The sequence below is a fragment of the Malus sylvestris genome, chromosome 17 (assembly GCF_916048215.2).
Source record: "Malus sylvestris chromosome 17, drMalSylv7.2, whole genome shotgun sequence".
In the NCBI taxonomy this organism is placed as follows: domain Eukaryota; kingdom Viridiplantae; phylum Streptophyta; class Magnoliopsida; order Rosales; family Rosaceae; genus Malus; species Malus sylvestris.
Window position 1 is genome coordinate 14,443,984 of NC_062276.1, and position 17,257 is coordinate 14,461,240.

At 38.4% G+C, this 17,257-nt stretch overlaps 2 protein-coding genes across 5 annotated transcripts; one reads left to right on the forward strand and one right to left on the reverse strand.

The window, feature by feature from the left end:
- The first annotated feature begins 4,288 nt into the window (after window positions 1-4,288).
- LOC126610893 (1-phosphatidylinositol-3-phosphate 5-kinase FAB1B-like) lies at window positions 4,289-13,576 on the forward strand. Its single transcript, XM_050279045.1, has 12 exons — window positions 4,289-4,735; window positions 5,171-6,015; window positions 6,172-6,909; window positions 7,696-7,849; window positions 7,965-8,309; window positions 8,461-9,372; window positions 9,459-9,790; window positions 10,039-10,162; window positions 10,247-10,417; window positions 10,822-12,354; window positions 12,485-12,751; window positions 12,884-13,576. Exons 2-12 carry the CDS (start codon window positions 5,408-5,410, stop codon window positions 13,202-13,204), a joined length of 5,505 nt encoding a protein of 1,834 aa, XP_050135002.1. The 5' UTR covers window positions 4,289-4,735; window positions 5,171-5,407; the 3' UTR covers window positions 13,205-13,576.
- A 482-nt stretch (window positions 13,577-14,058) lies between these two features.
- LOC126610894 (uncharacterized) lies at window positions 14,059-15,301 on the reverse strand. 4 transcript variants are annotated; one of them, XM_050279047.1, is made up of 3 exons: window positions 14,969-15,299; window positions 14,622-14,746; window positions 14,059-14,338 (listed from the first exon to the last, which is right to left on the reverse strand). In XM_050279047.1, exons 1-3 carry the CDS (start codon window positions 15,125-15,127, stop codon window positions 14,200-14,202), a joined length of 423 nt encoding a protein of 140 aa, XP_050135004.1. In that variant the 5' UTR covers window positions 15,128-15,299; the 3' UTR covers window positions 14,059-14,199. The 4 variants fall into 4 exon arrangements, with proteins under 4 accessions (XP_050135004.1, XP_050135003.1, XP_050135005.1 ...); XM_050279046.1 differs by having other exon boundaries at window positions 14,059-14,341; window positions 14,969-15,297; XM_050279048.1 differs by lacking the exon at window positions 14,059-14,338 and adding an exon at window positions 14,348-14,516 and having other exon boundaries at window positions 14,969-15,301.
- Window positions 15,302-17,257: the final 1,956 nt, after the last annotated feature.

Below are 17,257 nucleotides of genomic sequence, written 5' to 3' on the forward strand. Positions count from 1 at the left end.
TTAAGCAAAGTAACAAAAGATCGAGGCTTGCGTACTGCAATGTCCTTGAAACAGAAATTTCGCCCCTACTCAGTGCTTGTAGTTCTACGGACGTCTGCTTCACCAGGATTCAACAATCTAAGTTAGAAATTCCAGCACTGGAAAATTGACTTCTGGCGAATATTAATGTGGTTCTCTCATAAAGGATGTTTATGATTGCAGGAGAAGATTTATGATTTTTTCTGTATTCTAAATGTCATGCAGATAGATGTATATATAATGTGATTATACATGTTCGCAACAGGTATAAGGAAGGGATGCATCTGCTGAAAATGGTGTTTTTGTTTCTGCGTTTTCACACTTTCAGATGAGTCTGTTGGTAAAAATAATTAATTAATTCCAAAAATAATTAATTAATTTAATTATTAGAGCCCCAAGGCCCAAGGCCCATCTTTTGACAATTAAATATATATTAATTATATATTAATTACCAATTAATTAGTACACCCCAAAACCCAACCCCAAGGGTGAGCCCAATTTTAGTCTCCAGGCCTATTACTCCAATCACTTTCTATAAAGGACAAAGCCTTATAAAGTGATAAAATATTTTGGGAATGGCCAATGTGGGACAAAGAAATTTCTACTCAAACTACTTAAATTTCCAACAGTTTAAACTTCACCTCATATCGGAGAAACTCTTACGTTTAGAGTAAATTAAAATGGACTTATATCATCTATATTTCTGACACAACTGTCAAATATTGGAGAAACTCTTATATTTCGTTCAAATTAATGCTTGACAATCCCTAAAGTTTCATTTAAATTTACATCATTTCCATCTAAAGCAACATATATCAATATTGATATTCGATATTTCCACAAATTTCCATATCAATATATTTACCGATATCGATATTTTAAACACTGGTTGCATGCGCATGCTACTGAACAGGACTCGATATAAGCAGTTGGCATAAATAAATACTACTGGTACAAATTTTAACCTAAAATTTTTACATTTTACAGTGAAGACGGATATATGAATTATAGTTAGCTTAGAATATAATAGAGGATAAATGTTTGCATATCACAATCACATTTTTTTTATTTTTTATTTTCATATCACAATCGTAATGTTTAATCTTCTAATTTCATGATCGCGGAGGTAAAAAATTATTAAGCAGACTCTGACTAAATTACATTATGTAAAGAAAGAAGGGCGACTATTTTGAATAATTAGAGTGCCGATATTATGATCTTTTCTAAAAATTATGCTTTCACTACTCAAGTCGTAAGATAAGAAGGCTTGAACTTAAATTCTCTGAAGTTGAAACTTAAAATATATTTTAAATTGAAACGTAAAAGAAAAGTACAATTAAATCTCTTGCAAGTTTGAAAAGAGATACGCTGCTAATTAGTAATTACTAAGAGCTGGTTGGTGGGTGCTCCAATAGTAGTAGCTGGCTTCGTGTTTCTTTTTAGAAAGACTTGGACACAAATATAAATCTGTTCTCTAAATCCCTATTTGACACGGTTTCGTACACACATTATTAATCAACAACTATATAAGAAAATGTGAAAATGTATGATAGTGATCGATTATGCATCTGTAATTAGTAACAACTAATCATAGATTATGGCTCTGAGTAGTGTGTGAGCTGTGAAGCTGCTACTTAAAAAATTAAAAACGGTGTCACCGAACACCAAAGAACCAATTTTACACCGCCAAATATACTAATACAATAGTTTCTTTTTTTTTTTATTCTGTTTTTTTTTTATCTTTTTTGGAAGAGTAGGATATCTTATTCATTGGAAAAAGACATTACAAATACATATTATGAAGAACTTACCAAAAAGGTCATTGTAAATTAAATCTAAAAATATTACAATAAAGCATCACCAACTGCAAAACAATGAGTAAATATCAAGCACTCGTTCGAGCTCACAGCCACCATTGAGAAAACAAAAGGGAAGAGAGGTTTTCACCATTGGACCCCTCCATTATATCTTGTAAACGCAATCGAAACTCCAACAACCATTGATGCACCCTTTCACTCTTTCTTGTTTCTCTATATGAATTTGGATCCAATCAATCGACAATTTGAGAGGCCGCTGTGAAGTGGGGTTGACATGAGCATAGCCATGTTTGACGTAGTACCATGAGGAAAGGGTGAAAAGAACCCCCATCGGGAAGTGAAATAGAACATGAAATCGTAAGCTCCCAAGTAGTGGAAGGAGCTCAGGGTTCTGATTGCATGCCCATTGAAGAATGAGTTGGCGACTCATAGGCAGTGGCTTGGTTAAGGGAACCCACCGGAGCCGTAGCAAAAACGAGTCTTAATAGGGCAATTGTCACTGCTTATGAACCCGAACTTGATTGATCTATCCATAACTAGGAAGAGGTTTGGGTGAAACTAAGTGGAGGTCTGAACCAACTGATGTTGAAGAATTAGCGGATGAGTTGTGGTTAGGGGTGAAATGCCACTGTCAATGCAAATTTCCGCTGTCTTCAGTATTGACAAAAATGCACCTGTAAAACAATCAACACATTTGATCAAATACCTAAGCCTTACGCGCCCACAAGATGGGGAGGGGGGGGGTTAGGTCAACAGATATTCGATGCCTAAGTTAGTTTCTCTAAGAGAGTAAAAGTGTTTAGGGCTTTTTAGGGTTGCAAAAGCTCTCAAAATTTGGTAGAATATGAGGGATTTATAGGGATAGGGCCGGGCATGGTGTTTATGGAGAAATATTCTCTAAATTGTAACATCCCACATCGTCCAAGGGAGTGATCCTTAAATGTATATTCTCATCCCTACCTAGCACGAGGCCTTTTAGGAGCTCACTGGCTTTGGGTTCCGTCGGAACTCCGAAGTTAAGCGAAAAGGGGGTTAGAGCACTCCCATGATGGGTGACCCACTGGAAAGTTGCTCGTGAGTTCCCAGAAACAAAACCGTGAGGGTGTGGTCGGGGCCCAAAGTGGATAATATCGTGCTACGGTGGTGGAGCGGGCCCGGGAAGTGATATGCCCTGGGCCAGGATGTGACATAAATATTCCTTGCCAAAGCCAGGTGAGCCGTGGACATTCAGCAATTGGGACCTTCAGGGGTGTGAGCTGTGTGTATGAGTATTTGAGAAGTCTGCCCATTTATTGAGGGCAATCTTGTCTTTCTTGAGAAAAAGTCCATGTGTTGCCTCTAGAATTTTTGGGATTATTTTAGGCTCCATAGCCACGACGCTAACCTGATGCTGATTCTTCTCAGGGGTATGAGAAGAGGAGGAAGAGAAAGAGAAGAAAAATAATGAATGGAGATAGTAGTCGTTGACGAACTCACATAAATTTTTTGTTGACGTTTGGTTTGGGTTCGCCGAAAATATAGAGAAGTGTAATAGTGTGGTGGGTTCTAGGGTTATTGGGTGTAAGGATAAAATCAACAATCTCTATTTTCTGTTTTTTTTTTTTTTTTTTTTTTTTTATTCAAAGGCAATTTTGGGAGTTTGGTGGAGAAAGTTGTTTGATCGAGTGAACATAACAATGGGTCCAAATAAATTTCTCCGGCAAAACAACTATCAAAATAATTAAATTGAAAAAATATAGAAATATTTAATAGAATTTAGGATTTCTTGCCCTTGAAATCAGCATGTTTTGAGTATAAATGTCAAATGGGGGGCTCACGCGTTTGTTAATAAAAATCCATTTGGATAGGTTTTTATTTTTCAAACAATTAATAACTTTACCATATTAAATTGTTAATTGTTAAGAAAGAAAAGAATCAATTAAGATTAAAAAAAAAAAACAATATTATCTACATAAAGGGATGACTTAGCCTTATACCAGCAATAATATGGTTCAAATTCGTTTTTGGCGAAAATCAAATCTAAGATCTATTATTTATGGATGAGGAAAAATATCACTATATCATAATATTAAATGACAAAAAAAATTAATCAATATTATTTTGCCTTAAAATTCATAAACATAATTAATTTTTGTCACGGTAGTAAATCGCCATCTGCTCCGCACTATTCTCCATTTGAATAGTTGGATTGGACACAGCAACTGAACAAAGTTACAAACAATTGCTTGTCAATTGGACAGCGACATTAAATGACGAAAGTGCACACAGGTGTCCGTCAAAACGTAACACGCACACAAAATCTATGTTGGCCGGAGAGCACATGCGAGGGCACTCTCGGTATTTGAATTCTGAATTCTGCCTCTCTGACTTTCTGGGCCTGTTGTTCGTTTGTCATGAAAGCGACGTCGTTTGCCCACTAACACATAGAAAATTAAAAGAAAAATAGACCAAAATTACATACGTGCAACCACGTTAATAGGAGCCATCTTTGTCTCTGCCGCAAGAAAAAAATAAAAAGTGAAAAAATATTGAGAAAAAAGTACAGAAAATTTAACAAATACGACGAACGAACGGGATTCAGAGAATTAATTTTCAAAGATCGACGGAGATGGATGCTGTTGCATTGATACTCTGAAACTTTTCTGGCTCAAAAATTGCGGATTGGTCTGTTGGGTTCGAGAGTTGAAGCGCTGGGGGCATTGAATTGGGGACGAATCGGTTTCTGGGTAGGAGGGGTTTCGCAGTTTTTTGTACCCCCTCTGTAATTTTTCTTGGAGCTTTCGGTTCGTCACGGATTCTTGAGGGCACGTGGCGGCAATCTACGGGTGCCACCTTTTGGCTTTTTCACTGGAGGGAAGATCTGAAAACGGTTTCTGTTTCCGTTTTACTTGAATCGCAAGGTAAATTTTTTATTTTTTTTTATCCCAATTGTATTGAAAAAATAGAGACTCTGGTTTTTGAATTTGTTGGTGTTTTTGAATTCTGTGTTTTTTGAAATTGGTGTTGTTTTTGGAACGTTTGGGTTTGTATTTGCATGTGGGAACTTACTGGAGACAGATGGGTCTGAGTTGGTACATGCATAGAAGCTTTCTGGGTTTTCTGAATTTTCAATGGCAGTGGTTGGGAGGTGGTTGTGGGGGGTTTTTAAGATTCTGGGTTTTCTGAATCCAGTGTTCCTCTTTGTTTTCATTCGATTTCGGAACTTGGGTTAGTTTTGTTTGGTGAATTGAGCTGTAGTTTGATATTTGTTTTTGGTGGGCAAGTAGGATCTTGGTTTACTAGTTTGAATTTAAGATTAACCCAAATTATACCCTTTGTTTTTCGATTCGTGCCAGGTTGTTGAATCGAAATAGACAAAGAGGATTTGCTGATGGGGTGCCTTTAGTGTTTTGTGTGGTTAGTTTTTGTTCGTATGGGGTGAATTTGGCGCGGTTGTAATCAAGAATATGCTTGAAAATAGTTTAGTGTTTCGGTTTTAGTATTCGGGTGAATTGGTGAAGGTTTCCCATCTAGAATTTGGCTTGTTAAGAGTGGTAATTGGCAAATGAGCAGGGCAGCAGAATCGTTTGTCGATGGCTGCGCCCAGCAAGATATTCTCCCATTTTATTTCCATGGTTAAATCATGGATCCCTTGGCGATCAGAGCCTGCTAATGTTTCGAGGGATTTTTGGATGCCTGATCATAGCTGTAGGGTATGCTACGAGTGTGATTCACAGTTTACTGTCTTTAACCGTAAACATCATTGTCGACTTTGTGGACGAGTTTTCTGTGCTAAGTGTACAGAGAACTCAATACCTACCCCCTCTGGTGACCCAAGGACAGATCGGGAAGATTGGGAGAAGATTCGTGCATGCAATTTTTGTTACAAGCAACGGGAGCAAGGCATAGTTATTCCTGATAACGGAATCTCGGTTGCCAACTTAGATCTTAGTACTTCGCCATCAGAAACCAGTTTTGCTAGCTTTAAGTCATGTGGCACTGGTAGCAGTAGTAGCTTCACTAACTCAATGCCATACTCAACTGGGCCATATCAACAATTTCAACTTGGTTCTGGCCTCAGCCCCTGTCAATCGTCTCTAATGGAAACTAACACAGAAAAGCAGAGCAAATTCGGTCAATGGAAGAACAGTGATTTTGTTGCCGATATGTCTCCAGATCAATATGAAGTTGCGACTGCCAGGTTTACATTTCTTATTATTTGTACCCTTAAGAATTGCATTCAAGTTAATTATGATTCCCATTCTCAGCATAATTTATAAGAAGATAACAATAAATTATATGTAGTAATTTAATTATTTAGCAACTGCTGAACCGCTTGTATGTTCTTTGGTATCAGGAGTGATGACGAGGATGTTGAGTATGGTGTATATCAGTCAGATTCAAAGAACTATTCTCAAGTCAGTGACTACTTTAGTCACATTGATTTCGATGAGATGAGCAATGATGATGGATCGCATAAGGTGCATCTTGATGGAGAAAATATTGATGTGAAAAATTTAAGCAGCTCCTCGTTACTTCCCAGTCATGACTCGCAGGTTTTGGAGGGAATCCAACAGCTCGAAAAAAAAGAAGATGAACATGATACTGGGGATGAATGTGAGGCATCTTCCTCTATGTATTCTGCAGGGGATGATGATACAGAACCTGTGGATTTTGAGAACAATGGACTTTTATGGCTTCCCCCTGAACCAGAAGATGAAGAAGATGAAAAGGAAACTGTTCTACTTGATGATGATGATGATGGTGACGCTACAGGAGAGTGGGGGCATTTACGTGCATCAAGCAGTTTTGGAAGTGGGGAGTATCGCAATAGGGATCGGTCAGGTGAGGAGCACAAGAAGGCCATGAAGAATGTAGTTGATGGACACTTTAGGGCTTTGGTAGCTCAGCTGTTGCAGGTTGAGAACCTTCCAATCGGCCAGGAAGGAGAAACAGAAGGTTGGTTGGAGATCATTACGTCTCTGTCCTGGGAGGCTGCTACACTATTAAAGCCAGATATGAGCAAAGGCGGAGGGATGGACCCAGGTGGTTATGTAAAAGTAAAATGTATAGCTTCTGGATCTCGCTGTGATAGGTAATGATGCATTTTGATTCATTGAATTTTTCATGCCTAATTAGTGTGTACTTCTGTCTTCTACTGCACAATGGTGATTTCATGGCTTGATTTCTGTGCATGAATGATTAAGAAAACATAGGTGAAACATATAGAAGACCCATATTTAGTACAAATCACTATTGCATAGTTATCCACTTGCAATAGCAAAAGAAGAAAGCTTTTCTGTTAAGTGAATTTTGTTCTGATGAAGTATTGCAATGCATATCTGATGAGTAACTCTGCTAGTGATGTACTTCTATATCATATCTTACCTTCCACTTCATATTTTATTTATAGACCTGTAATATTTTTGTTTATTTTTTTATTTTATTATTATTTTTTAAGTTAGTGTATCCGAGTCTTTGACCCGACTAATTACTAGGCCCCTGGCCTGACCCACAACATTTGGGGAGGAGAAACTCTAGCATTTGCTAGGTGGGTACCGTGGGAGAGTCGAACCCCAGACCACTTGGGAGAAAACCAAGGACCTGACCTCGAGACCAACAACTCTTAGGTGTAATATTTCTGTTTATAGGTTATGCCTACTCAGAATGAGTTTGACTTTCTTAATCACTTCAGAAGAAAAAGAAAAACCTGTACCGAAATCACATGTTTGTATTCATTGTAGTTGGTTTGTTGAGGCTTATGGCCCTAGTGGTATGAATGTTGCCTTCCATCTGAATAAAAAAATTAAAGTCTATTGTTGCTGCAAAAGCTTTGGTAAATATTGTTTGTTTTCTAAGGTTTTGACTGTTTTTCTTCTAGTATGGTGGTCAAAGGAGTTGTGTGTAAGAAAAATGTGGCTCATCGACGAATGACATCCAAAATAGAGAAACCTCGGTTTATGATCCTTGGTGGTGCTCTTGAGTACCAGCGTGTTTCTAACCTCTTGTCAAGTTTTGATACTCTATTGCAGCAGGTTGTGATTGCCTAATCTTCTCTTCTCTTTTTCACTTGATTGTTTCTAGAACATTGGAAGCTATTTTTATTTCCTTAATTAATAATCATTATTATACACTTATATCCTTATCTAGGAGATGGACCACTTAAAGATGGCAGTAGCAAAGGTCGATGCACACCACCCTGATGTCCTTCTGGTAGAGAAATCAGTTTCTCGATATGCCCAGGAATATCTTCTTGCAAAAGACATATCACTTGTTCTGAATATCAAGAGGCCACTTTTAGAGCGTATAGCTCGCTGCACAGGTGCTCAAATAGTCCCTTCAATTGATCATCTCTCATCACAGAAGTTGGGCTACTGCGACTTATTTCATGTGGAGAGGTTCATGGAAGATCTTGGTTCTGCCAGTCAGGGTGGGAAAAAACTGGTGAAGACATTGATGTATTTTGAAGGTTGCCCAAAGCCATTGGGTTGTACTGTAAGTCCTTTGATTATCCCTGCTACACCTGTTTATGAAGATTGCATTAATTTGACACTGTTGACAATTTTTTAACCTTTTATAGTTCTGTACTTGCGATTCTGAAGTGCTATGAAGTTTTCATTTAGATATGTTGTCTATGTCATTCCAGATTCTACTTAGAGGTGCTAATGGGGATGAGTTAAAAAAATTGAAGCATGTGGTTCAGTATGGGATTTTTGCAGCATATCATTTGGCTTTGGAGACATCCTTCCTTGCCGATGAAGGAGCCACTCTGCCAGAACTCCCATTAAACACTCCAATTACTGTGGCGCTTCCAGATAAACCATCAAGCATTGAGAGGTCCATTTCCACGGTGCCTGGTTTTAGTGTTGCTGGCAATGGACAGTCTCACAATGAACCACGAAGATCCATCAGTGTCCCAGTTTCAGATTTGGACGCAGCAATCAGAAGAATACAACCTCCTTTACTAAGTGGTCATACCTCTCTACCCGCTCCTCCCACTACAGGTTTCACCAAGTCTACATCTGTGTATCCTACTCCGTCCGGGAATGCTTCAGATACCACATCTGTGTACTCTACTCCATCTGGGAATTCTTCAGATACTTATCATAAGGGTCTTTCTCCTTATCATATATTTGATGATAGAAATGAAATGGGTTCTAAAAAATTTTCACAGGTAGAAAATTCTGCAACCAAAATTTGCTCTGATATCATGTCTAATCATCTTGCTGGCAATAGCTTGAGGTATTTAGAGTCTATGGGACAGGGTGGCTTCTCGATCGCCCAAAATGATGAAACTGTAAGTACTGGAAATCAGCTAGGTGGTTCATACAATTCATTTCTGCATGAAGATGGTAATACTCAAGCTGATGAACCAGGACCTATGAATGAAGAGTTTCCACCGTCACCTTCTGACCATCAGAGTATTTTGGTTTCCTTGTCATCCCGGTGCGTGTGGAAGGGGACTGTCTGTGAGAGGTCGCATCTGTTTCGAATCAAATACTATGGCAGTTTTGATAAACCTTTAGGACGGTTTTTACAAGACCATTTATTTGATCAGGTGAGCCATTTTTGACTTTTACCTTCTCTCTTTTCATTCAACTTTGTGATACAACTTGAAACTGAAAATGCTTAATCATGTGTCAGAGTTATCAATGCAATTCTTGTGAGATGCCGTCAGAAGCACATGTTCATTGTTATACTCATCGTCAGGGTACTCTAACTATATCTGTTAAGAAGCTGCCAGAAATAATCTTACCAGGTGAAAAGGAAGGAAAGATCTGGATGTGGCACAGGTGCTTGAAGTGTCCAAGGATCAATGGATTTCCTCCGGCTACTAGGAGAATAGTGATGTCTGATGCCGCATGGGGTTTATCGTTTGGAAAATTTTTGGAGCTCAGTTTTTCAAACCATGCGGCTGCAAGCAGGGTGGCGAGCTGTGGCCATTCTTTACATAGAGATTGTCTTCGTTTTTATGGGTATTTTCTGTGTCCCAGTATTTGCATAGGTGGTAGTACAATATGATTGATATGATATTTTTTTCTTCTTGTGGGTTGGTTGAACCCAACTCTGATGGTCATGCTTAACTCTCTTAATTTCAAGTACCTGCTCACAAATAACTTCATTGTGGCCCTTCAAGTAGTCGAGCGTAACTAATATGTGGGTGGAATGAATAATTGCATAGAAGTCCCTATCTTTCTCTCTCTCAACGTGTGTATTCATGCAGATTCGGGAAGATGGTCGCTTGCTTTCGGTATGCATCAATTTATGTTCATTCTGTCTACCTTCCACCCGCCAAAGTGGATTTCAATTATGAGAAGCAGGAATGGATACAAAAAGAAACAGATGAGGTACAGTGGTTCCATGTTTGGATATTTTAGGATTGCATTGCTTTATGTCATTGATTTGTTTATCTGGTTATCTGGTTATAATAGGTTATTGATCGGGCAGAGCTTCTTTTTTCTGAAGTACTTAATGCTCTTCGTCAAATTGCGGAGAAAAGATCTGGTTCGGGATCACATAGTAGTGGCATGGTAACACCTGAATCAAGACACCAAATTGTCGAACTGGAAGGAATGTTACAAAAGGAGAAGGTGGAATTTGAGGTGAGCCCTTCAATTATCCATGTGCCACTTTCCAGCTTTAGTTGCAAACTTGCATGTTCTAGAATCTGAACTTTACGCATGGCTGGTTGATACACGTAGAGTTTTCTTTTTGTCACTGCATATTCATGTGGATGGACCAGAAACAATACTTAGTCAATCGAGTTCCTTTATATAACCCATGTGATTCATCCTCAAGCTTCTTTAACGTAGCACGAGGTGGAAATATCTTTCATTGTCACAAAATCTTCTTGTCAATTCAATGGATAATCTTGTTGGTTTATATTTTCATTTACATCAATATGGCCTTGTCAGTGGAGATGATTCTAACCAATCTTTGTATGTGAAGTAAATTCTCTGTTTTGATATTTGGCGTAATATGTTTTCCTCGATGCTTTATTTTCTAGGAATTGCTCCAGAAAACTTTGAACAGGGAAGCTAAAAAGGGCCAGCCTGTCATTGACATTCTGGAGATCAATCGGCTGCGAAGGCAGCTGCTTTTCCAATCTTACATGTGGGACCATCGCTTAGTTTATGCAGCCAGTTTAGAGAACAACAGATACAACGATGGTTTGAATAGCTCAATTCCAGATGAGGGGAAACCTGCGACTAGTGGTGAAAAGATTGTTGATAATGTGGCAATAAATCTAGGAAAAAGTTATAATAGTTGTGATTCCTTTCTTGTGGATGCAATGCTTAACAAAGGATTTGACCACGGGGGAGACGTTGCCAACACTGTCCATGCTGAAATGCTAAATAAAGAGAGAGACAGCGGCCGAGATTCAAAATATGAAAATGAAGATCAAGGTAATCTCTCCGATGGAGTTAGTACCTATGATCAATCTGATCCTTTGAAACCAAGGGCAGGTATTCATAGGTCTCTCTCGGATGGTCAGTTTCCTGTCATAATGGATTTGTCAGATACCCTTGACACTGCGTGGACCGGTGAAAATCAATGTGGATTTGGAACAGCGAAGGACAATACCCGCACAGTTCCTGTTTTAGGAATAGCAGATTCAAGTGCCTCTCCTGTGAAGGACAAATTAAATTTAGACCATGCAGAAGACCAGAATGCATCCATGATTGCGCATGCCGCTTCTCCTGCATTATCTACCAAGGGGTCTGAAAATATCGAAGACTCTGTAAGCTGGTTGAAAATGCCCTTTTTAAACTTCTATCGTGGGTTCAATAAGAATTTTTTATCTGCTGCTCAGAAGCTTGATACACTCGGCGAGTATAATCCAGTATACATTTCATCCTTTCGGGAATTGGAACTGGAAGGTGGGGCTAGGCTGCTTCTGCCGGTGGGGATAAACGATACTGTTGTCCCCGTATACGATGACGAGCCCACAAGTCTTATATCTTATGCCCTTATGTCACCAGAATATCATTCGCAAATAAGTGATGAGGGGGAAAGAACAAGAAACAGCGGTTATGTTGGTTTGTCTGATTCTTTCACTACGCAGTCACACCATCCTGATGATGACACAACATCTGAATCTCATCGAAGCTTTGGATCTACTGAGGAGAGCCTTTTGTCCACATATGGATCTCGTAGCTCCCTGGGTTTGGATCCGCTTTCATATACCAAGGCTTTGCATGCAAAAGTTTCTTTCGGAGATGATAGCCCACTTGGTCAGGTTAAATACTCAGTGACATGTTACCATGCAAAACGTTTTGAAGCCTTAAGAAGGATTTGCTGCCCGTCTGAGCTTGACTATGTAAGATCCCTTAGTCGTTGTAAAAAGTGGGGAGCCCAAGGTGGAAAGAGCAATGTCTTTTTTGCTAAAAGCTTGGATGACCGGTTTATCATTAAACAAGTCACCAAGACGGAGTTGGAATCTTTCATAAAATTCGCTCCCGGCTATTTCAAATATATGTCTGAATCAATTGGCACAAAAAGTCCGACATGCCTGGCTAAGATTTTGGGGATCTATCAGGTACTTGCTTTTAGATTGACCTCAAAAGCTGTCAACTATTTTAATCAGATTAACCTAACAACTTGCTGTAACAACTTATTTTTTAGTACTGCTGATACCTACTCTTTCTGCGGCTGTATTTGTATTGAAGGTTAAATCAAAGCATCTTAAAGGAGGGAAAGAGTCGAAGATAGATGTCTTAGTTATGGAGAATCTTATGTTTGGCAGAAATATTACGCGGCTCTATGATCTCAAAGGATCTTCACGGTCTCGTTACAATCCTGATTCTAGTGGGAGTGACAAAGTGCTGCTAGATCAGAACTTGATTGAAGCGATGCCCACATCTCCGATCTTTGTGGGAAACAAGGCAAAGCGGTTGTTGGAGAGAGCTGTCTGGAATGATACTGCTTTTCTTGCTGTAAGTTTCTTAACTCTCTTCTTTGTGTGTATGCTCGCATGCCATATTCTGATCGGCTAAACTTGTATTTCCATGTATACTAAAATTAGATGATCCCTTATCCAATCTAACATGTTATCTAATCTGATGCAGTCAATTGACGTAATGGATTATTCACTACTGGTTGGGGTGGACGAAGAGAAGCATGAATTAGTACTTGGAATTATTGATTTCATGAGGCAGTATACATGGGATAAGCACCTTGAAACTTGGGTTAAAGCTTCGGGCATCCTCGGTGGGCCAAAGAACGCTTCTCCTACTGTAATTTCCCCAAAGCAGTACAAGAAAAGGTTCCGGAAAGCAATGACAACCTATTTTCTGATGGTTCCAGATCAGTGGTCTCCTCCGTCGATTGTTACAAGTACCTCTCAGTCTGATTTGGGCGAAGAGACAGGTGGTAATTCGGTTGAATGACGCTGGGAGTCAATCCACATGTGCATGTAAGCATGCCATTCAGGAACTGACCCTGCCACATGAACTTTGTTACCTTATTCATTTACCTTTGTTTTTTGATATCGATATCCCAATTCTTTTGTATAGAAGTATATCATTTGCATTTTCTCATTTTACGTGAGAAATTCATGATTATTTTGTTAGAAGATGCAGAAGAAGGCTGTTGATGAAGCCATGGAAATTTTGGTCAGGGGTATAGTATTGGATGACCTCTCCATTAAATCCTTGAGTAGGAAGGAATATAATTCTTGATGTATTTAGCATTACAGCATTTATATTCGGTGAAGTGAAAGTCCTTAGTCTTGTGTATATTAGATTCATGTTCATTTGCAATGCCATCTCTCTCTCTCTCTCTCTCTCTCTCTCTCTCTCTCTCTCTCTCTCTCTCTCTCTCTCAAAATTTTGATGGAAGAAAATTGGTAAAGTGGAAATATATTGAAGGAGTTGTCTTATTAATACTCGGGGAGTGATGGAAGAAAAGAAAGAGGAGGGTGAAAAGGCATATGATATTTGTCCTCATTCTCTAATGTTTAAATTTTGTCGACCCACAATTGTCGTCCATGACGCTTGAATTGAGACTGCTCAAACAATATGTAATGTTTTAAGTTTGATTTTTGTTTGCCAAATGTTAGTTTTCGATTTTGATCAACATTTAGAGTATGTTTACTTAAATGAAACACCGGTTCGACATTAACCAGGAATTAGATTAACTAGGGTAGTTGATCTCATTCCCATTCATTATTTTCCTTGTTCGAATCATTGACTTATTTCATTTCAATTAAGCAAACATAACATTAAAATACGAGAAAACGGAGTGCAAAAAAAAAAAATTGAAATTGGACATTGTGTACATGCTGGGAAAAAAAAACAAACAGAATGTGCTTCAAAGGCACTGCATTTATATGTTACATATTATAAATGGGGCATATATAGTTTTGGTGAAATTGTTTATATGATTAGCGGAAAGTGTTGGAGCCATTGCAGTTCTTTATGTCCTCTTGCTGAAATGCACTGCCTTTATCGCCACGGCACAATTCTGTGTCTGTTATAAAATTAATCCACCTTCGTTGAAGAAGATCAAAGATCTCTGCGTCTCTGCTGAAATTTTTACCAAGAAAAACAACAAAGAGATAAGAATCAGATGAGTCCAAACTAGCCGGCTAGCGATCCTGTTTTCTCCGTCTGCGCTCTAAACTGAATATTTTGCAAACGCTTCTTTGCACTCGCAAGGGAAGTTTGAGTGAAGGAAGCTAAACGAGGAGTGTTAAAATCGCTTGCCGATCAATTTCATATGCCATGATCAAACTTTACTTGTGTTAGGATGGTGATTGGTGATTAAGATTGTGATTAAGAATGCATAAGATTAAGATTTGTTTACCTGGGTTGCCAAGGTGTTGTTGGCTTATGTTGGTGATACCTAGGACCCTCATCAAACCCTTCACAAATTATCTCCCCTCTGTCATCCTTGTAGCATATTATTCCATTGGCCCGATCCTCAAAAACCTGCAACAAAACAAAAAAAGAGCGAAAGACCAAAAAACAATCAGATATAAACAAGAAATCTTTGCTGACACTAAAAAAAAAAGAGATGTTGAAAAATTCGTATCAGGTCGTTTTACTGAAGAGCTGATATTGCCTAATCATTTGTTTAAAAAGTTATAACAAAATCCCATCCCCAGTTTTTTTTTCTTTTTAGAATTAGAAAAAGAAGAAAATAATACTGACCTCTTCTCTCAAGGAGGATCTGATCTGGAGGGTAGAGCTTTTGATCTTGACTGTTAGTAGACTGTTTTTAAACCTCAAAACTCTGCTGAAAGGCTTTAAAACTGGCCCAGATTTTTGGATGGAGGTGGAAGCAGGAGAAAAGCAACATGTTGCAGCCATTGATGTGAAGTATAATTTTTATATTTTGCAGAAACAAGAAGAAGAAGGTGGAGAGGAAGAAGAAGAAGAAGAAGAGGAAGAAGAGGTTAGTAGAAATGAAATGATGCTTTCTCTAAGTAAGAGGCCTATAAGTTTTTTTCTTCTCTCTTTTTATTTATGCTTTAAGTTTTGCAGGATGATTAAGTAGATATGAAATAAATAATTCAATTATTTATTTGGGGTTATGGTGTTATCGTGGTTTGCGGACTTGGATCCTCTCCTGAGCTAATGGAGAGGATCATCCTGATCACTAATCATGGATCGTTGGATTTTTATCCAACGGCTACAAACAGGAAGTCTCTTCAAAATTATAATAATAATAATAGTTGGATAAAAATCAAACAGTCCATAATTAGTGGTCAGAAGGATCCTCTCCATTAGCTCAAGAGAGGATCCAAATCCGTGGTTTGCAACTTTGCATTATATTTGTGAGTAAATACAGGGGAGGTGTGGGGCCCGCCTTGCTTATCTTCTTCCTGTTGTTGCCGGTGAAAGTGAAGGACAAGGATTGTCTGCCCTCCTAGTTGTGGTGCCCTTCCATGCCCTCCTATTTTGTGTGGTCACGGTTAAGCCATGTCAATATTTTATATTTTTAGTGTTTTTTGTCTTATTATCTCATTAAAAAATTAATATAAAATATTGACGTGGTTTAACCGTGACCGCACAAAATAGGAGGGCATGAAAGAGCACCACAACTAGGAGGGCAGACAATCCTTATCCGAAAGTGAAACCCAAGTCAGATTGTTGTTGGTTGATGCATTGGCCCATGGGTGGCTGGGTCTTTTCATCATAAGCCATTTACGGAATTTAGGGAGAATCTCTCTCTTTTTTCTTTTCTGAGTTCTAAAAGTCGCTAGGCGCTAGTCGGGCGGCGGGCTGGGGCCTAGGCGGATTTAAGTAAATCTATCATATTTCATGTAAATAAGTGTCTACTTCTACTTGAAATATATATAATTTCATCATAAACTACAAAATATAATGCATATATATCATGAAGTATTGGAACATAATGAAAACATGTGAAATAAGGACATAATGTTTGTTCATTCAAGTATGCAACAAGTCTCTTACAATTTATTGGAAAAAAACAAAATGCAAAATGAAAGTTATGTATTTTCTGTCTAAGTGAGTTGCAACCTAGGCGGGTCTAGGCGGATGCCTAAGCGGGCTAGGCGGGTGCCTAGGTAGTCTAGGCGGTGGGCTGGGGCCTAGGCATTAATCGGGGCGGTGGGCTGGGGCCTAGCGCCTAGACGGCGCTAGGCGGAGATTTTTAGAACAGTGTTTCTGAGTAATTTCTGATGCTTTGATGTTTGAACAGTTGGATAATTTAGCTATAGAAATTGATCGTTTAATACACCGGTGCGCTACATGCATAAATATATTATAAAACTTTGGTGTTTTGTATAACGACAAAAAGAACAAAACAAAATTTATGCACGCATGGCAAGTTTAATTTGTCTCCAAGGGGAAAAACCGTCATGATATTTTCTTTTAAAACTCATATGAAGTGACTAAAAACACAATTAAAAAAAAGGTTTTTGTACATGTATATTATGTGATTTATAAGTAAGAAGAAAAAATGAAGTATAAAAATAAAGGGTAAATTACATAAAATTACTTCAATTATTGGTCAAATCATAATTTTATACCTCATGTTTTAAACATTGCAGTATCATACCTCAACTCATGAATTCGTTGCAATGTCACACCTCTGTTAAAAAAATCGTTAATTATTCAGTTAACTGATGACTGGGCAGACAGGGGACCCATTTCTTTACCTAATTCAATTAAAATTTAATAAATTAAAGATTTTTTCTATTATGAACAAAATTTTAATAAAAAAAAATCTCTCTTTCTCCCACCAGACAACTCTCTCCGTTCCTCTGATCCCAACCAATGTATAAAATATCGATGATATCGGAAATATCGGTAGTTCAAAAACACAAAAATTTGGATGGAAATATCGGGATATTATGAATATTTTAGACCATGATCCCAGCGACCACAACACCAATCGCCGAAGCCTCCATGGACATCGAGACCTTCTACGATATCATCCTTGCAGCCATCGTCGTTCACGAAGGCGAGACC